The sequence below is a fragment of the Pezoporus occidentalis genome, unplaced genomic scaffold (assembly GCF_034315485.1).
Source record: "Pezoporus occidentalis ecotype Australia unplaced genomic scaffold, CSIRO_AGI_Poc_V1 ctg35, whole genome shotgun sequence".
NCBI classification, from domain to species: Eukaryota; Metazoa; Chordata; class Aves; order Psittaciformes; family Psittacidae; genus Pezoporus; species Pezoporus occidentalis.
Genome location: NW_026915483.1, coordinates 1,350,246 through 1,372,288, shown reverse-complemented (window position 1 = coordinate 1,372,288; position 22,043 = coordinate 1,350,246). Strand labels below are relative to the sequence as shown.

The 22,043-nt window shown below is 42.0% G+C and overlaps 1 protein-coding gene across 2 annotated transcripts in view; it reads right to left on the bottom strand.

Annotated features, from left to right (window-relative positions):
• The window catches only part of PTPRG (protein tyrosine phosphatase receptor type G), a 416,775-nt gene that overhangs the window by 103,040 nt on the left and 291,692 nt on the right, over window positions 1–22,043 (bottom strand). For both annotated transcript variants that reach the window (XM_062630206.1, XM_062630207.1), the window contains exons 7-8: window positions 13,024–13,090; window positions 2,104–2,261 (exon numbers count right to left, since the gene is read on the bottom strand). In XM_062630206.1, the coding sequence (XP_062486190.1) occupies window positions 2,104–2,261; window positions 13,024–13,090 (225 nt within the window). The remainder of the gene's footprint in view (window positions 1–2,103; window positions 2,262–13,023; window positions 13,091–22,043) is intronic.

Genomic DNA, 22,043 nt, shown 5'->3' with positions numbered 1-22,043 from the left:
AATACACCCATCTAGAGCTGCCAAGGACAAGAATACTATTACTTATTCCACATGTGTTGTAGTATCAATGAAAGTCTGTCTACACACAGAATTCCCAGCCCTTCAACCTCACATGCATGCATAAAGCAGCACAACGCCAAATTTTAAAGGCTTGGCTTGGCACAGTTATTACTGTGCAGCACAGGAAAGAAGCTATGCCAGGATAAAGTACCTTTATACCATTAAAGTGATGGCCATAATTCGGATTTACCAGTTTATTTGTTTAGAAAGCAGAAAGTCATAACCCACCTGATGCCCATACAGGGTATAAAACTGAGCATGGGCCAAGCCTCCCAGCCACCAAATAATAAACAGTAAACTTATTGATGTAGGGAGAAGCTACAAGGGATTGCAAGTATCCTGCAGGCAAGGACAGAATTCAAAATGATCTTGACAATCAAACAGCCTGGAAAAAACAAAGGGTTCGATTCAAGCAGGACCATGTGCAAAGAGTCCCATGCTGCAGCCAGAGCCATGGGTACAGGAATGCATGACATGCTCAGCACTGCTAGAGAGGGTGCTGGGGAAAGCCTCTAGCAATAGGGTTCCTGCTGGCCAGGAGATGAACATGGATAAGAACATCATGCTTTTGTGAAAAGGGAAAAATAACACCAGCAAGGAGGACTGCGCACGTGAATCCTGCCATGGCCCTCAGCCTTGGGAGGGTCGTGGCTCAAGCACTGCCACTAGTTTTGAACACAGCACTTTAAAATTGATGAGAATCTACAGGAGAAGCAATGGGATCCAGAAAACATGAAAAAAAAAAGCCTGAAATCTCTGAGAACCAGCACCTGTCAGTCAGGATCACCCAGTGAACTGTTCACTTAGCTTTACAGAACTGTGCATGCATTCTGCTCTTGTGAAACCCTCCCTGGAGTACTGCATCCAGCTCTGGGGACCTCAACATAAGAAAGATGTGCATCTGGTAGAGAGAGTCCAGAGGAAGTCGCAAAGATGCTCTGAGGGCTGAGGCAGCTCTGCTGGAGACAGGATGAGAGATCTCTGCCTGTTCAGCCTGGGGAAAGCTCAGAAGAGACCTTAGAGCAGCTTCCAGTGTGTAAAGGGGCTGAGAAGAAACCTGGAGAGGGGCTTTGGACAAGGGCCTTGTATGGACAGGACAAGGAGGAATGGCTTTAACCTGCCAGAGGGGAGACTGAGATGAGCTCTTAGGCAGAAGCTCTTTCCTGTGAGGGTGCTGAGGCGCTGGCACAGGGTGCCCAGAGAAGCTGTGGCTGCCCCATCCCTGGCAGTGCTCAAGGCCAGGCTGGACACAGGGGCTTGGAGCAACCTGCTCTAGTGGAAGGTGTCCCTGCTCATGGCTTGGGTCTGGAACTGGATGAGCTTTAAGGTGCCTTCCAACCCAAACTACTCCATGATTCTATTTGAAAAGTCTGCTTTCAGTGGCTTTTGCCAGTTGATAAAAGGGAAAACCAACTTCAGCAGGATGGCTTTCTGAAGACAACAGTCTCACAATGTCAAAATACACTTAACTGGTAAACATCTGATTCCATCCAGCCATTTCTTGATCGGGAGCATTCTTCTCCAGACAAATCCCAGACATTGCGACTATTTGCATTAAAAGCTACTATGTGCTAATTTTAAAGATTTGTGCACCAGCTCTCTGAGCCCATAATGGCAGCTTTACTGTGTTGTAAAAACAGTTAAGCATGGAGAATTAATGGAAAGATGTCTTTTCTGCTGTAATTAGTTCAAATTACTAAATCTAAGCAGAACTGAAATCACTCGCTTTACTTAGAAAAGAAAGTTTCAATTAAAAAGAATAAAAAGGAACTCCATGTAAATATTTATATCATCGCTTAATTTAATCTTCACAAAAACAATAGCAAATAAATCACTGAAAGGAAGCCAGGTTTCATGTTGTACTGTCTTCTTAAGACCGATGGCTCACGTTCAGAAACAATATTGCTTAAGAGAATAAAAGGAATGACCAACACTTCCTTTTTTGTCAACAGAAACATTTTTTGTTCTCAAAATTACAATGGGAGGTTTCAGAAACACCCTAAAGAGGACAAATCAAGAGATGGACAAACAAAATAACCACACCTGATGGTAAGAGATGGGAACGGGCTTCCGGAAAACGATCCACTCCACAATCTCGCTACACGGAGGAGTAGTCAGAGAACCTGCGTAGCGGTAGTAACTCCCCAGCGATGTCGGGAGGAGCTCCCTCAGCACAAAGGGATCCAGAAAGGTCTCCTTCTCTGCAGGGAAGATTGACAAGCAGAATTACACTTTGGTTCTTTTTACATGTCTTTAAAGCAGTTGATAGGCGGACTAACAAGGTGTAACGGCAACATGTTTTATCATATATATATAATGAAAGGTGAAAACACCCTATCAGGAAGTCTCTGTAAGAGTTGATGTGTTGATTATTAAAAGAGCAGCTAAAATGCTAGTCAGTCCTATACCCACCACACACACTCCTACTTTGAATGCGTGCAGGTGTGAAGTGCCCTTGTTATCCCACCGGTTTATGCTGGAATAGAAATAACACCATGTTTAGTGGCTTCAGCACTCAGTAAATGGCTTTTCAGCTTCATGGCAGTGAGGGTTCACCATGACCCAGCAGGGACGCAGCCAGGCTGCAGTGGTCCTGCTTGCTGCTGCCTGACCAGAGAGCATCAATTAGCACATCCATCCCATCCGCATCAGTGAGGGAAAGGGATGGAGGAGCAGGGTCAGTTCCTCTGCAGATTACTGAGGAGAAGGCAGCACCATGTTGAAGAAATTAGCTTCAAAGGTAAAACTACTGCCACTTCTCCCCAACCCAAGAAACTCCCTTCCCAGGGTCCATCAGTCTGGGGACAAACCCTTTGCTCTGAGGAGCTCCTTAGACAGCCTGAAATGCAAACCTAAGCAGTGAAAACATTCAGCTTCAAGTAACAGTGACAAGCTGGTAATATTTAACACTGCGAGGAAAAATAAATAAATGAAAGGAGGGAACGGCTGCAGGCAAACAATTTCCCTGCCATCCCTGAGCATTTATCCTCTGCAATATAAGCTGACTCACAGGCCGGAGCTCCCTCTCAGCCTGTGCAAAGTTGTTCACTGCCTCAGGGCATGTGGACACGTGAGGCTCTCCCATACATCTCTATTCCTCACTTTCTCTGTGCCTCAAACAAGAGTACACATGTAGTTAGCAGGAACTCTTCTCTTCCTATCTCATCAGAGCTGCTAAGCAAGCCTGCTCCCCTTGCAACAGAGCAGAGAAGCAGGTAGGCTGGTGATTGACACACACGTCTTCCAAAGTCAGGAGGAAAAGAAAAAGGATGGAGTCTGCAGAATTCAATTCCACAGCATCCCACAGCTCTCCACAAGTCTTGATCAAATCACGAGGTGCCTATACCTCTGAGCAGCAGCCTGATCATCAGGGGGATTTGTTTCCTCCACTGCTGCTGCAAGGTGCAAACACATGATGTGCTTCAGACATCTTCTAGTCTTCTGCCCAATATCGATGTCTTTATAGCTTTTAGCATTCCAAAATATGAGTTCTATTAAAGTCATAGTATACATTGAGACAGAAAACTGCAATCTCTTCATTAACCATTTCTTTCCTTTTAATCCAAGCAGATATAAACCAGTTCTGCATCTCCAAAAAGGAAACAAGTGGTAAACCACATTTTTCATTTTTCATAGGATACCTCTGGGAAAAAAAGTGTGCTGAGATAATAAATAGTGAAATATATATGATTGGCCAAAGTTCAAAGAGATTCTAATCAAGGAGTCATAATCACAGCAAAAATGTCGTATTTAATTTGATTGCCTTATTTTTATGCAGGGAAAATTGGTTGGAAAAACGACAAACTCAGTCACAGAATTTGATTTCCAAATGCAGCACACACACACATCAGCACAGCAAAATAATACGGGTTTTCTATTTAAGAACCTGTCTCTCTCTATACGGAAGCTGAGCACACAGTGGGCTGCTATGAATCTAAAAGAGCATTAGAACATGCAACCATCCTCTTTGCGTTAACAGCCAGCAACCATATACTAAACAGATGGGAGGTAGATGCACACTTTGAAAAGAGCATTCCTCCTGCATTTAAGAAAAAAATGTTTTGGTTAAAATTAATGATTTAACTATTTTTAACTTTTATAACCTTGTATTTAGATTGACGGGATCACTTCAGATGCTGGATAAACATTCTGTGAGAAACAGAGAATATGAGGTATCCCTTTATCAAGGGATGGCAGGAGAACGAAGCTCATTTTACACTTTCAAGGATTTTTGTGCCATGTGCTGACAATATTATATTTTAATAATTAATTGTTCATCAAAGGAAAAGATGAAGAACAGGGATGCTAAATTCAAAGTTATTCAAATTGAAAATATGAATAATGCATGACTTTTATATTAAATACACACTGTATTAAGTAGTCTACATTTCATCCAACTCTGTCTTTCATTTTTAAACATTTTGAACTACAGTATGAATAATCAACTAAGGGAAGCTTATTTAGACAGAGAAATACCTTATTTGAATGCAAACTGGTAGTATCCGACTATGATTAAATTTTGGTTATCAATTAGGGAGGGTTTTTTCCAAAGCATTTGGAAAGTCACAGTCATCTGTGAAAAAAAGTATTTCTTGAGGAAAAAGCAGCTTTGCTAACACACAGTTTATGTAGGGCAGGGTGTGCTCCATCTGATTTTTAATGACTATAAGCAATGCTTTAAGTTTCCATTAATGAATTCCAAAGATTAAAAAAATACACATAATTGGATTAAAATGACTGCTAAAATAGATGATAATCAATTGATTATGCTTTAATAACCTCACATTTTGGAAACAGACCATTCATTTGTATCGCTTCCATCTAGATGCACAGTGCAGAGTTTTAGAACTTGAGCCACAAACAGATCTTCTCATCAGGCTTAAAGAAACTTGGAACTCAAGAATCTACCTCCCATATCCTTCAAGGGAATATAGAAACAGTAAATGCCATGAAGTTATGTTCCTAAGAGCTTGCAACCTTTTTGAAAATGTGATTTTGTAACTTCAACCTTAAATCAGTTATTGTTGTTGTTAAAACTGCAATGAGAATAATTTGCAACCTAAGCAGCAGCATTCACTGAATATGGTAGAAATATTTATATACATATATGCAGATGTGTATGTATCTAATTCCCACTAAATGGGAAAGAACAAGGTTGAGAATAATATCAAAAGTTTCTTCACTGCTTTATGACTAGCTCCTACTTTCTATTTTCAGTGTTTGGGACAGGAATGAATTGGGCCTGGAAGGCTGGGAACGGAGGAGCAGGGTGAAGAGTTCTAGGAGGGAGAAAGTGAACAAGGCTGGGAACTACATGATCTACAAGGCAGCATTTGCTGACAGGTACTGGGAAATAACTGGGAGACAAAAGCAGTAAAACACAGCAATGAAAACATGCGTTCACCTGCAAATACTGGTGAACCACTGCAATCAGTGATGCAAAACTGACCCGTGAACCACCTGAACGTTCTTACACTCAAACCAGAGCCCCACTGAGGCACCTCTTCGGCTGCTCCTTGTCCTACTCCCACCGCAGCACCTGAATGCAAACAGGCACCCAAGCAGAAAATAAATGACCAGGAGATCAGAGCCCCAGAGGTGCGACCCTAGAGAACATCCCTCAGGGAAAGCAGCAATAAATGTGCTGCTGCAGTCACCACTCCCAGGCAATGCAGAAAACAGCAGCACCCAGCAGTGCCCCAAACATCTGCTAAGATGCTCCACTAACACAGCACAGCATTTATTAGCAGTTAACAAACAGCAATACTTTGTTCACAGCACCAAGGCTTGTAGAAACATGTCCACTCTAATATTTCCAAAGGAAGAATGGGTAAGTACCACAGATTCATTGTTGACAATTAAGACAATGAATGTGACATTTAAACTACGCAGTGCTCCACAGCATGAAAGGACAATATCGCATTTTAGCTCTTACATTCACAAAAAACAATTAACAGAGCCAGCTGGTAACATACTTGACCTTCTGATACAACATTCATGTCTACCTCTTGGCCCTTCTCCCATAACAGTAATAGGAAGAGTCACAACCAGTATAGTTGTTGTTTGGACTGATAAATCTCCCCACTATTTTGCATTGCACCAAAGGCCATTATTTGTACAACCCAAAGTAAGAGCAATTGCAGGCATGCTATAAAAAGCTGACCTATTTACACTCTTTATTTGTCAAGGCATCACCACCAAATGTGAACTAATACTGGATTGTGCACAACAGTTTTCCAAGCAGAGTTAAAAATCAGATCTTAAAAGAGATACCAGAAGTGAATCTCCACCAGCTACTGCAGTTTTCACAAGCTGATATCAGCAATTATTATATTGCAGGAGCCATCAGTCGAACATTTTGAGTTCAAGGACTGACTTGCTAAAAATATACTCTGTAAAATGCTGGATAAAGATAGATCTGAATCTTAACCAAATTACTGCAGAGTAAGAGGCTTCTGGAGAGATGCAGGTAAACAGCACACAACTATATGTGATCAAAACCCTTTTAAAATCTAACAGGAACTTGGATTGGAGATCACAAGAAAATAACTATATGCCAAGTTCATTTATATCTCATGGAATGCTTTGGGACTTTCATCATGCTTTTCAGTAAGAAAACAGGAACTTGGCTGCAGTGAAAACAATATCTTAAAATGAGCTTATTTCCAAAATTAACGTATGTGCAATGCCTGATAGGTGGAAACGTCACCAGGCTCTGCTTTGAATAACTGAAATCTGCAATACCAGTGTGAAGAGCTTTGAAAGTCTCCCAAATTTGTTAAATAATATTACTGCCAATTCCATTTGCACAATGAGCCAAGTCATTCTAAAGCTTCTGCATTCAAACGTTCAAAAAGCAAACACACAAAAATAATAGGAGGGACACCATGTCGCACACCCACCGAGCCAGAACTCCCCAGATAAAAGTTAAGCTGCACACCAGAGCCAGGGACCGGGCTCACGGCGGTGACTGGAAAGATGAGATTACAAAGAGTATATGTTATTTTAACTGAAAAGATCAGCAGATGAGTACTTGCTGTGTAAATCCAGCAGTTTCTGACAGTCCCCTGTACTCAGGGTAATTCTTGTCATTTATTGTGCAATTATTTTTCTCACTTTTATTTAGGTTTTAGAAAAACAGGCCCTCTGCTAAACAACAGGGAACTGTAAGGACACAGAATGCACAGCATGGCAAGAGGAAGGGAATGAGATAATAACACAGTCCTGCAGGGTAATTTAATCTGAGACAAGCAGTGAGTAGTATAAAAAAGGAGAAGGAAAAAAAAAAGGCAAGGTCTCCTATGCAAAAATAAAGAGAAATTGAACATTTCGATGCCAGGTGTTGGGTCTCAGGCTTAATTTTTCTTCCTCCCCCTCCTAAAACAGCTCAGGAGGAAAAGGTTTAGCTGGCAAGAAGAGGTCTCAACTCTCTGAATAAGCCAAAAGCAATTCTGAACCTTTAATGCTTAAGCACTGCTGGTTCTAGACAGGGTTGAGACAAAATCTCACCTGAGGCAGAGGCGCACGTTGAGACAAGGACATGGAAACCGAGAAATACAGAATGGGCACCAGCGATAGGAAGAAAAAGAAACCACAACAACGAGTTTAGAGAGGAGGATCCCTGGAGCAAGCTGGACCCTGGGGGAGGTAGGGTGAAGTGAGGCAGAAGTGGCCATACGAGCACGGGCTGTTCATATCTGCTCCAGCACAACCGCATGTTCTCAGACTTCACCACCCCTCTCTTCTCAGCAAATATCCTTAAAACCCACCAGCAAAGCACCCAGCTCCTTCCCCCCGCAGCTGCTTTGCTCACATTCAGCATCTACCTTAATTCTTAATAACTGCATGAATTAGTTTTTCTATGCAAGTTATTAATCCTATGGCAGCTGGTTGGTCTCAGCAGTGACCAACACTGCTTTCCACAGAGCAGACAGGTGAAGGACCAGAGATTTCCAACACTTCCATCATTTATTCTTTTAAATCATAGAGACCCCTGCAGCTATGCACAGAGGTGCCCTATATAAAGGTGTGAACTTATCACCTCTGCTCTCATCTTCATTTCCCACTTCCCTCCTCCTTCCCTTTGATTCACAGCAACAGTGCCCTGGCCCCTTTCACACGGCCACTCTGGCTGCGAACACAAGAACCGAAAAGAAAACAAAAGAATACATTCATATCATCCCCGAGGAAACAGAAATGCTCCTCCACATTTCCTTCTCAGTTTAACGCATCATGCTGCTCCCCCTTTGATGGCCTTCCTTGTTCCAAATTGGGCTGCGGCTTGCTTCGAAGTTTTACTTTGAAAGACGAAGTCCCGCAGTATCACATCTCACCCTCAGACCCTCTCCCCCGCCTTTCCTCTCCACAACCCCTGGATATTTGGTGCAGAAAGCACACAGCTTGTCAGGTGGTTAAAGTTAAAAAACAAAAGCAAAAACCTGTCATGCTGCTTGTTTTCTTGTTATTTTGCCTTCTGGTGTGATAGATCCACAGGGTAACTAACACTGTCTGGATTGCTTCCTCTTTAGTGCTGATCTATTTTAACAGGTTGTTCACTGATTTTTGTCTAGGACAAGCAGAGAGATGTGCAACACATTTACTCTCTTTCCTTTTTCATTATTAAAGCAATTATCTTTCCACTGTATTTTGGTCTCCCCAGTAGCCCCTGAAACTTTGGTGCTCACCACCAACTTGCCTGAACACCACTCTCGAGGGAGACCCAAGACCACACTGTGCTCCATGCTGAGCCTAAGTTATGGCATTTTAACAATACAGAGGTTTTCTTCCAAAATCCTTTTTAAACAAACAAAGGTTCCTCTCTTCCCCTCACCCCACCCCATGTTCACAAACAAGCATCAGATGCCATCAATTCACTTTGTACCTAAGCTTTTGATCTGGCTACACTTTTTCAGTACTCACTTTTGACAAGGAAGGGAATAAGAGCCCCATTTTTGTGACATTAATAGAGGCTTTTCTGCTGTGGTAATTTATTTGTGCTCTGCTAATAATTTTCTGCTGATCTGTGTAGATTCTTAGTGACAAGACACAGGAGAACAGGACAGACTGTCAAAACATGGTTTCCATCATCTGGAAGGTTTTTCCAGGGGCCTGAGGTAGTGTGGGATGCTGCTCCCATTTGCTCTCATGGGTAAATGGGACTGTGCAGGGCACCCATGCTCAGGCTGGGAGAGGAAAATGCACTGGGTGGAGAAGACGGCAGCTTGTAAGAACAAGGAAAAGGCATCACTAAGCAGCTTACATACAAAACATTACTAAAAAGGGCAAGTCAAAGACAGCAGAGGTGGGGAAAAGCAATGTTTCTGGGCAACGGCTCCATCCTGCTAGATGCTCCTCTGAGATCTTGCTGAAGCATGTGGCAGACAAAAGCTTTAGTAGCCATTTTAATGCAAATCAACTGTATAAAACATAACCTGGTATTTCACATTCCTCTATTCCCACAAGGGCACAGTCATTCTCTCTGAGCCCTTGGGAGCCTCCTCAGCCTTTGTACAAGAGCAGATCCATCCTGCCCTGTGCTCCTCAGTATCACAAGGAAGGATGAGAAGAGAGGTGCTGAGGGCAGCGCACCCAGCTGAGCACATTACAGCAAAAACCAGGCTGAAAAGACTGATCTGCAGCACCACGACCGGCCCATGCGTAGTGCAAGGCAGCCAGGCGCTAGTGACTATTACTTTACCTAATGACTCAACTTGAACGAAGGATGTGCACCATCCCACCAGCACCGCTGGAGACCTTTCCCATCAGCTTTCGTGATGAGAAAAGCATTTGAAGAGGAGCTCCAAAAGACCCACAGTGGTCAGAGCTGAAAGATACCAGCAAGTTGGCATCACAGAACCACTATCACTCCTACCCACAGCCCATATCCCTTCTCCAAAGAGGGCTGCACGCTCCCAGCTGTCAGTCCCTGTCGAGCTCCACGGCAGACGCACGCTTGCCGTGCGCTGTGCGGCAGGGAAAGCAGGAGTGAGAATAACAGGCACCTCGCCGCCAGGAGGTGTGACAAATCCTTGGCAGAGCACAAACCCAAAAGCAGCCTTAAAGTCAGCAACAGGCATCTGACAGCTCTGAAAAGAGCCTCCTCGGTGTTCCCGTGTCTTTACAATGCTCTGCCTGGGCAGCTGAGGGAGGTGGGGAGCATTGATGTGCTGGGAACACACTGTTTGGCAGGTAGATCCAGGGCAAACTCAAGTGCATTATCCTTGATCCAAGCATTGTTAGGTATTTGGTACATTGCTGCTTTTCCTTCCAGCTAAGCAACTTTATATGGTTGCTCATGTAAAATTAAGCTTAATGCGGCATTAAGATTCTACAAAATTATGCCTGGAGATGAGGAAACAAAGTGAACTCCGAGTAGCAACTAAGCCTGTATTGATTTTTTGCTGCGTTTCTCTATCATTGTTACTAAGCTGGTGACACTGTGAAGGGCACAATTATTTATGTTTCATCAAATTAGTAAGTAATTCAAATCCCTGACAAAATCTCAAGCAAAAATTGCTTTCACTTCCACAGAAAGCCCTTCTGACACTGGAATTGTTCACTTACCCTTGGAAGGGCACTGTAAGAAAACAAGGACTTCACAGGAAAAATGAAAAGCTATGCAAGAGAAATTCAAAACCAGCTCACCACCCATTAGTACCATCCCTATATCTAACTGAGGGTCACTGGATATGTCACCATTATGGGGACAGGCCAGCATGGGTGCTCTGTATGGCATGGTGCAGATTGGAGTTCCCATATAGGACTGGGCCATCTAGCAGTACCACAAGGCAAACAAAATGAGGAGGATGATGAGTGTCTGTGTGAGTAACTTCCTCTTTGCAACTGAATGATTGTGAGGAAGAAGTGACTGTCCAGCACAACTCAAGGAGGATGCTCTGCTGTTTGGAGGGAGAGGGTTACAGAAAACCAAAGAAGCCTTAAATGAGTAAAGTGAGGTTACACCTTACATAAGGTGTGTTGAGATGAGGCACATGGGAGGAGTGAAGCTGAGTGGTTGGTGATCCCCTCAGGCAACAGAGGATATAAGAGAACAGTCTAACTTAATACCAAGGTAGTTATCTCAATGTTCATATGTATTCTTGATTTCTGCATTACAGATGTGTGCCTCTGTATTCTGATGACCACCAAAAACCAACACGAGCAAGGAAATGTTATAAAATGCAAAGAAACTTAAGGTTTCAATTTTGCCTTTCTCTAGCTCCTTTTGTTGGATCCCTGCTTGATCCAACCACTCTATCCAAAAACCACAACAGTTTTCCACTGCATTTCAGCCAAAAAGTCCATGTTGCTTTAGGGTCCCAGTCAAACGCAGCCAAATGGAAGGCAGGAAGCACCTTTTCAGATAAATTCATAAAATTCTGCTTATGTAAGGTATAAGCTTATTACATCAAGAAAAGAAATGACAGCATCTGGAATAAAAGCTCACATCTTTACTATTACTCTATATAATAATATTGAAAGAGAGATATGAGATGAGAATCCTTCACTGATGCATTCCGTCAATATTTAAGTTAAAGAGAACAATTTCTTTGAACAACAACTTTGTAGGAGGAAATTCCCTTACTCCAACCACCAAAAGAACGTTAGAAGCGGCCTTTAATCAGGGCCTTTGAAACAGGAAGGAAAGCAAGATTTTCCTCTTTTTCTTCCTTAATGTTTTGAAAAGGAAACAAGCTATTGAAATATATCAAGCGATTTCCTTTACTTGAAACACTAGCAGCCTTCTGTGCACTGCGAGCCAAAAAAAAATAAACGCCTTTTATCCACCCAGATTTTGCTATGGGTAGGCAGCACCAAGACAGACTAATCATGATGTGGTCAGGGAAGCACAACCTTGGGACTGTGACACATCCTACCCAAATAAGTATTTTTGACAATGGAATAATACTCTTCAGAGACACTGGTGTGATTATCCACTTGTGGCTATTTTGGCTGCAGCAGCAAGGAGCAAGAGAAGGCGCAGGGAGGCGGCTAAAACACTGCTGCATTTGCAGGAGGTAAAGAGTCTTGAAGTACAAGGCAGGCAGAAAACAAGCTAAAAGAGATCCTGGTCCAGTTAAATGGCTGCTTGATCTCAGTGTCAAACTGTGCAGCCACGGAAAAAACCTTGCAGACCAACTCATGCTCTCTCTACTTTTGCTAGCCTGCTTTGTTACTCAGTGGGAACTAGATACTGACATCTATTGGCTGGGAGTACCTAGCAGTATTCCAGCAGCTGCCTTTTGAATGAGATATTAAAACTTTACAAATCATTATATTAAAATCTGACAAGAGCACTTTGGGAACTGGAGCATCTTGATGCCATTGCTAATGATGTGTTACCCGTGGTAAGGTTTCAAGAAAATTCCCAAGTAAAAACTGGTTCTAAAAGTATAAAATACATTAATATTTATTTCAGTACCTTCTATGAGTTCAAGGTAATAGGTTTATATTCATCAGAACAGCCGAATGATCGTATTTATGTCAGCATGAGAAAGATGTTCATCTGCTGCACAGTTTAATTAATTTTCATAGATAGTTAATTTTCTGTTTCATTATCAGCTCCCTAAATTTGAAAGACAAATAATTTATAAACAAATAGAAACTTCAGAGAGGAGTATTTTTAGAGCAAGGAGAAGATAAATAGCAGGAGTGAAGCATCAACACTGCCTTCGAAGTACTAATGTGAATGATATATTGCAGTAGAGTTTGATTGATAACTTACGCATTCCCGAGCACTGACTGAAAAGAAACAAATTGCTTACTGTTAACCCCAAACCATTTTCAGGTAACAAATGACTCTGATCTTTACCAATCAAATAATAGCTGTGATGCCCTTAAATATCAGTGAATGAGGAATGTGCAGGCTCACCGTGTCCTTCCGGGAGTGACCTGATCCCTTAAGGACAATATTCCTGCCCTTCTCCCCTTCCCAGCAAGAAGAAAGTTTAAGTAGCTACTTACCATGATGTACGACGCCCTTCAACCCATGGATAATGGGATCCAGCGCTGGATTGTCCCTCTGACTGACCTATGAGCACAGGATACAGGATTGGTTACATCTATCCTGGCATCAGGGAGAACAGTCTCACTTTAATCTTCTAAAGAGTTAAAAAAAGAGATGTTATCTAACAAGCTGCTTAGTTCTCACATTTACAGTGGCTCTTCAACAAATGCCAAAGCTTCATGCCATAGTAAAATAAAGAAGGTTAAATCAAGTGTCCTCTAAATTCATTAAAACATTAGCCATACTATCAGCCCAGCAAAAAGCCGCCCCTAAAACCAGAGTTGATTTTTCTCTACTTCTGCTTTCATAGAGGAAAACTGCTCTAATAAACAGAATTTATCTCAGATCAGTTCACCCCTTAGTGACAGAGGAATAAATCTCCTGTTGCCGGTGGAATCGGTGAAGCTGGATCCCTCTCAGCCGTAATGGAGCTGGGCCTTGGCATCTCTTCACTATTCAGATTTTTGCATTTATTTAATCTAGTGTCACTTGGACAAGGGAGAGAGAAAAAACCTTTGTGAGAGGATCTAGAAGAAATCTCTGATTTTTGACAATGTAATTGCCTGCACCGCCAGACCAAAGCCTGGTATCTTGCACTATTTCTTCTATCACCCAGCAATCATCTGTAACCTCTGCAACAGTGAAACCTAGCACCAGAGAGAGGAGGGGAAGGCAGGAGGAAGGATTAAACCTGTTGAAGTCCACAACTTACAAATTAAACCTATCACTTCAGCACTTGCAACACAGCCAAGGAATTTACAACCAATAATGCAATTTTTTAAACCGTTTGCTTCTTTAGAGCTACTGAAGGGAGATAACTCCCAATTCCTGTGACCATGTTCCATTTTTAACACACTTCTCAATTTACTTCTAGGAAATAAATACTGGTTTGGTCCTCATTCATGGGGCAAATCTTTCTTACTTTTTTTGACCCTGGTCAGCATCAGAAGCCTGAGCAGTGTTGATCATTTTTGCACAGACTGCTCTCAGTAGGCACACATATCAAAAGCAACAGAGCTCCTCTGGACTTTGCTGCCTGCCCAGGATCTCAATGTCATGAGGAAAACCAGAGCTGGATTCCTTTGTGGGCACATATTAACATACGGGGAACAGAATGCAGACAAAAGAAAATAGCCCTGACAGGGGACCTTGTGCCCCACACTTGGCACAAAGTGCAGGACCAGCTTCGAGGGCACTCTTACGAAGGGGACATCACTGACAACAGCACATCTGAAAATGTTTTATTGTAAAAACCATCCAAAATTTTAATGGTATGAGGAGAACACTGGAAGCCACTGCCCAAGTTTCACAAGCACAAGCACGTTTCTTCTCATCCTTTCTCCCCATGACTAATTAGGAATCTTAGAAACCTCATTATGTTCTTAGCCAACTGTGCTGAAAAAACCCACAACAAACCACCTTTCTTTTCTCTATTTGGCCTTTGAAGTACTCTGCTGTGTTCAGGACACGTTTTCGTGCTCTTGTCTAGAGACAAAACGGTTGTGTTCAGTTTGGTGTTTTAAAGGGAAATTGAAGATCCCTTTCTCATCGCAGTACTCCAGAAGTTCCAACAATCAGGTAGGGCAAGATACACAATAAAATTATGAAAGTAGCAACAGCAGCTTTGATATATACACAGCTTAGATGTTACTGACAATAATATTATGGGCCCTGAAGGCTGTAAACCCTTTGAAGCATGAACTTTTATACGGCCAAAGGGGAGGCTCTGTACGTTTTGGATGCTGTATAAATAATAATCACAGTACACTGGACCCAATGACCCACTTTGTAGGTTCTGTCTGGCTTCTGGCAAATGAACAGTAAACACTAAAAATGCAGAGCTGTTGCAAGACATGTTCCTACATCTTTTCCATTTATTCAGGTTTCTCCAAGCCATGGCTACCACTTAAAAACCAAAGAATCATTAAAAAAAAAAACAAACCACAATTTAATACAAGACTTTAAAAAAACCTTGCATTGGGCTTGAAAAATGTTTTACTTTTTGTTGCTTAAGCGTAAGTAGGAAAGAGTTTGCTTTGTTTCTATTTCTGGTGACAGCTGCAATCGGTTTAAAGAAAGCAAAAGATGGAAAAGAATCCTAAAGGTTAAAACTCTTCCTTTTGGGATTTTCTGTCAAAGTAGATCAATCCTTAATCTTAGTCTTGTCAGTGCCCCTTTAATCTGGCGAGGTGCTGTGTGCCTCAGTAGATCCTGCTATGCAACCTATTTGATAGTATATTCTGCAAATGTGCTATGCTCTTCAACAGCATGAAATCAAGTCGTGTTATTTCTCTGAGACCTGGCAAGTAAATGCTCCATGGACCTGTAATCATGTTTTCCCTGAGGGTATGGGGAGTGGAATCTCGTGTTTCTTTAAAAATCACATGCAAACTAGTACCACTTGTGGAGATGGCAATTCAGACCTGTATGGGATATTCTCTTATTTTCCTTCGAGATGCTTCTCCCCTTTTCCCCAGCTACTCACACACTGCTCTCCTGCACTCCTCTACAACTGTTTCAGGATCTTGGCAAGACCATTAGAAATTTCCTGAAACTTTTCTCATTCTGTGGAATGGTTCAAGCTTCAGAGCGAACCTTTTCTTACAGCTTTTTTGCTTCAAGTTCTTCAAAGCCCCAAACCACCTTGAATTTTCTTCCTTTTTTTTTCTTTTTTTTTTTTTTTTCCCACTGCTCTGTATCATTTTTCTGCCTGTGTTCATAGAGAAACAGAAGTTTAGAGAAACCCAAAATGCCAAGTTCTATCCCTACTGCTGTACGCCTCTGGTTTAACTGGCCTGGAGCTGGTTGAGATCAGAGATTCACCCATACAAGAATCCTGCCTCTGACAACAGCTGATACTTAAAAGAAGGGGGGAAAAATACACTGAAGGAAAAAGGGACAAAAATATCTACAATAAGAAGTGTCCTTCTGACCTCCTTTATGATTCCATGTCATGAAGCTTGAGCTTGTAACCTACAAACTGTTTTCATCTTCCTCTGTTATATAACATATATTAGAGCAAAGTATTTTTTATTATCTTATGGATATATCCCTTAGGAAAATAAGAAAGAATTCTTCAGATTGACTTTACAAGCCACATTTCTCAAGGTGCCTCGGCTGCAGGGTTAGAGAAGGACCACACATCTGTAACTGGGTCTCAGCGCCTGGGCTTCACCCAACACACACCCAACAAAGCTGTGGAAAGCTTTTCTTTTCCTGTGAGCTACAAGCAATGACCTTCCCTCTCCTTCAAGAGGCCAACACAGAAGAAACACCACAAATGAGAACTTCCCAAGCACACGAATTTCATGCACAAACACAAATCTGCTATGCTGCAAGTCATGACCGTGCTGCATAGCAAATCTGAATAGACAGATGGAAAACCATCCTGAAATTGCCCTAAAATACCCACAGTACCACTATGACAAATGTTTCCTGAACAACACGCTTTTGCTAAAGACCAACACTCTATAGGCTTGCAGTAAACAGGATAAATAATGCTTGCGTGCATCATTTATAATTGAAAAATGCCTGTAATCCTCTTCAGCAGGAATAAATAGGTAACTATCACATCAAGCACAAGGGAAAAATAAACAGAGATACCATTAAGCAGTTACCTGTGCTAACAGAGCACTCACCATAGGGTAAATATGGGAGGAACATGTCATGAGGAAGCAAAATCTCTTTGTTTAGCATACCCTTTGGGTGACTTCAGTACCCGGTGCACCTGCTGTTCCAAGTAGAATGAATGGCTTGATGTTAATGCAGTGAACAAAACAAGTGTTTAAATATAGGAAAAGGTAATGCCCGAGTGACTCCATCCTGCACTCATAAACTAGAGATGTTCTTCAGTTGAAGTCATGGTGGAAATCATTACCCCAGACAGCTTGCATTTACTTACAGCCACCACATCTAATGTGGGGACTGAGAGATGATTCATTCCTCGGTGAACAGGGCTGATCAGTCATGAACTCTATTGACAACAGTGTTAACACCTTTCAGCAGCACAGCCTGTTGTCACCTTGCTTTAAAGTGCTATTCCTACAGCTTACCCTTAGTGTCGACAGGGCAGGTGGCAGGCCAAGCACTGTATCAGGATAATGTTATTAACACTTCAAAGAGGAAAGTTCCAGCAAAGGAGCAGAGCAGAAGTGCGAGAAGAGGACAGGCAGCACCACAGCTGACCGTGGGCACCAAGGTACTACCCTATAGAAAGTCCCTATGTTACAGCAGTACTGAGCTTAGCATATCCTGATGAGTTAAAAAACAGTTCTCATTATCTATCATTCATTGTATCAAGCAGCTGAAGCTCTCTGTTAAGCTGATTACTTTATAGGCCAAACTCAGAACCTCCTCAAGCCTCTTATTTTACAAAATCAGCAGACCTGTAAAGCGTTAAAATTTATACCACATGCTATAGAATTTAAACCATATGGTAGAGTCATATGAGTAATCCATGACCTGTCTTTCTGCTGGAAACAGCTCTATAAAGCAGAAAAACACCAGAAGTCTCAGGCAAAAATTTTGAGCTTTCAATGCTTATTTTAGGAACAGAAACAAAACCAGGGGAAGCCCCAAATACACACTGAGGCAGTTAGAGAAGCCACACAGCAACACCAGATCTTATCTCCAAGACCCCTGCCCAAAGGGTCAGACTCCCCCCCATTTCCCATGGCTCTGGGCAGCCTCTCCAAAAGCCAAGTTGTCCTCCCACCAACCAACACGAGAAGGGCTGGGGAAAGCACCACAAAACTCTCTAACAATCGCTGGTAGTAGTGACCCTGTGAAAAGCCGGTGAATACTAATAGCTTGAACAGCTCAGGAGTAAAGAATACACTTTTCTTTTTGAAACGTGAAAGGGATCTGTTGCATTGAACAAGAGGTTGTGTGGAAAAATGAACAGAAGAAACCCCAACTACTTGGGGTGACATGAAATACAGATTTCTCTCTCACTTCCAGCTTAAAAAAAATACAGCATTTAGACTTATTAAACCGTCATAAATTTGCAGCAACTGCTTTCAAGCTCATTAAACGGGCTCACAGACAGTACCGCAAAGCATCTCCAAACAAAGCAGAATGCCATAGTCGGGGATATGGAAAGGCAAAATGACAGACATTTTGTGCAAGTCAGAGGAAAATGAATGGCAACAATTTTGTGACACAGTACCTGAGCCTTTCCCCTCCGAACAGTGCTATGATTTACTTTTCTCTCCCACTGCAACATCTGGCCCTTGACTTGGGAACTAAATCTTCAATCTATCAAGCCTTACCCATCTGCTAAGTAAAATGGCCAAGACAATCTGCATGCCTTGAATCTGATATAGCCAGCTGCTCCCAGAGTGCTGGAGCATTAACATCCAGAGACCATCCTCTTGTGCTGTAAAGGATGGTGTCTGCCAAGGATGAACGACTACATACTTAACCGTAGCAGCTGAAGCCAGTGACAATGGCTGACACAGAGAGATGCCAATGTGTCAAATTCTACCTTCAATCACAGCGGTGAAAGTCAAAGGTAATATTCCCCTGACCACGCGCCTTCAGCTCCCATTCAGCCTGCGGTTAAGATCTAAAGCTCACCAGCCACGTTCCCAAATCTCCAAACGCTCTGTACAAACAACTAAGAAGAAAAAGAAAACTGTTATAAATTAACTAGGTTGCAGAGATTAAATTGTCCTATAGGGTTTCAGGACAATCAACACGGTTAAACAATTTCTTCTCTTATCAGTGTTGGGCAGGTGCCAGTCCTCAATCCCTACGGGAAGAACCTGATTTTCACTGTTTTAGAGCAGGAATGAGAAGAATCCCATTAATGTGAACATTATGCCACACAATATGTATTTTAACATTACAGCAACAGATTTCAAAGAATCCAAGATAAGCACAGTCCAAAAAACCATACTTCTCTCAGCAAAGGGAAAGTACTTGGCACATTTCTTGTGAAACTCTTCAAATTCATGTATTTGGGGCCAAATTATTTTAGAGCTATCTAAAAGCTTGGGTAGGTCCTACTCCTAACCCTTGCAAAAAATGATGCTTTAACCCTGCATTAGTCTGCAGCATTGAGAAAGGATACACATCCTGGCTTTGTGGTATGCACCCTTCAGCTTTACACAAAGTCCATTGTCTCAGCAATCTCTCTTCTCCCTTTTGAAGTCCACACTGCAAAAGCTGGTTGTGGATAAATATTTCTTAAATGTTTCTGAACAAAAGGAAGTGAAAGATTTCAGCCAGATCTGGAACGTGGATGAACAGATATGAAAAGTTTACATATGCTTTGCTTTGAAATACACTAAAATATATTTATTTGTACCTTTTCAGGAAAACACCAGCTAAAACCACAGCACACTGAGCTATCTGTGAAGGCAAAAAAAGTGCCTACAGAGCTCCTAACACAGTGATAAGCTAGGTTTGGTGCTCTTAAGTTTTTCATCTTTACAAGCACTAAATGATCCAAGAATGATATATGCTGCTCCTCCACAGATGATATTTTCTTCCATCTCCCCCATATATGCTATAATTGCACATCTCTCTTATGAATTGATGCAAAAGGACAAATCTGGCCAAGAGCCTGCAGCCTGACAGGGGTAAGCTGGGAGACAGAAAGCATTTGCTGTGTAATGAATGGACTGCCCAAAGTAAGTATCCTGCAGAATATGTTTATAAGGGAAAACAAGAAATGGCAACAGCCTCCTTAACACTTCAAGTTGCTGCTCATGTGTAAGATCAGAGAGAATAACAGGTACTTGGGCAAGATGTGACTCTGAATCTTATGCTGGCACATGTGCTATTTCACACGGATACAGCCACGACCTTTGATTTTTCTAACAATGCTCATTAGAGCTGAGCTTGCCTTTGCCTACGGCAACTGGTTTCAGGTTCAGTGATTTGAAGGCAAATTCTGTTGAGTTAAATCCTGGATTTGGTCTTCAAGTGTTAATAATCCTGCTATGAATAAAAATACACTGAAGTCACAGAGGTGCATTACACTGGCGGCGGAGGTGTTTCTACATGTCTCATTCATATGGTGTTTGAAGAGAGGGGAAAAAAGAAGATAATGAGTCTTCCCATTATTATTTTAAATAGAGTAATGGGTGTGCATTGATCCTTCTAGCTAATTCCACTTTGAATAATACATCATTCTGACTGAAAGCTTGCAGTGATGTATTAACTTCATACTTCATCACAACTTTGGAGGGTATCTACAGTGAGATATTAACTAGCAGTGCCAAAGAGGAAGCTGCCCTTTTTTTCTTTTCTTTTTCAGGTCCAAAATGGTTTTAAAAGCTATTGAGCTGACTTTGGGGTCAGGTGTCCTGGTTGTCCTGCAACTTTGGTGTAGTGCAATGCAGCTGCTTGCAATCACAGCTCTTCTCAGCCTTAATTCACCCTCCCTGTCGTTTTGTACCTGCTGCTTCTAGACCCAGGTTAGTTACAGACAACCTGGGACAAGGACGGGACAAGCTTGGTTATAGATCAGAAACTGCCACATTCACTATGTCCAGTAGGGATGCTTGAAAATGCAAGCACAGTCACTCTTACACCAAAGGTTGGCTGAAATATCAGTGCCATAAAAAGAGCAAAGGGACAGCATGGGCTACCTCAGAATGTGTAACAGAATTTGCACTAGAGAGACTGCCTCAAAGAAACCACAAGCATGAAACTCAGGTAGAATTAAGTACTGCTCAGTAACTCAGCTCAGAGTATGCTGTGTTTGTGCACACTGAGCTTATTTGTTAGCAGATAGAAACATTGATCCTGTATTGTAGATATGCTGGCAGCTGAGGAATCAGCTCCTCAGGCTGAGGAAGACTTTGCAGCCCCCCCTCTGCAGCATTACCTCCATTCACTTTAAGATTTGCAACCTCCATGATAGTAAGAATCAGCCAGCAATGTATTCTCCTTTCTTCTTGTAAGCCACTTATTTGCCCAGACTTTGACTCCATTGATAAGGTAGGCATTAATTTCCCCAAAGCATCCTTGCACTTCAAAAGCATGATAGAGCCAATTCACTGCAAGTGAGCAGCACATTCAATTAACAAATTATTGAAAGATCTTAATATGCATATATCTGAGGCAAAATGAAAGATAGCTGCAGCCCAAAAGCACAATCTCATTAGTAGCAAGAGAATGTCTAAGATAGAAAGCCCTGTAAAAGACAAGAGAATGCGACTGCAACACAGAGGAGAGACAGCTTCAGGGGCAGATTCTCAAAGCTGGGAAAGCTTGATTGATAGACTTTACCATCTGCAGCTGCGCAAAAGGCTGGAGTAGCTGCAAGTTTATTTAAAGCAATTTTGGTGCACTGAGCCTACTTGTTCTCCTTTGAGGAAATAATATGATTTCTTCATAGAGCATGTAGTCTACTTATTTAAACAGCAGTGTGCAAGATCTCTCAATCCTACCAGCAGTTCAGCTGGAAAAATGACACACCAGGGGGTAACATTTTATCAGGATGGAGGCTATTTTATAAAAACTGCCATCAGTTATAAACTGTTCTCACCATTTCAGTTTAAGGAAAAAAAAAAAAAGCCCAGAAAAAAGGAATTGGGTTTCTGTTAGAGTTCCTACAATCTGCTCAATTTACGGGAGTTTTTAGGTAAAAATAACCATTTTGACCTACGTACGGAGGAAAACGAAATGGTGCAATGAAAAAAAGTGATAGCGAGCACTGCAGCCAGATCATCCTCCAGCACCCACTCTTTGACATACAGCTTTGCACGTCTGGAGAGGCTAAACTCAAAACTGTGAAAGCAAGGATGGCAGTTAGCTTTCCTTTTCGCCTGCTCCTGGCTTGAATTTGGTACAGACATGTGCAACTGAGGAAACAGGATCTTCAGCTTTTTTTTTGCCTTTTTTAAAATAAAACAATTAATTTTGGTGGCAAAACAAACAAAAAAACAAATGTGCTGGGCAAAGTGCAAAGGGTGGAAGGGAACGGCTCAGATGGGCATCTGGAACCCATTCTTCTGCAGGGGGG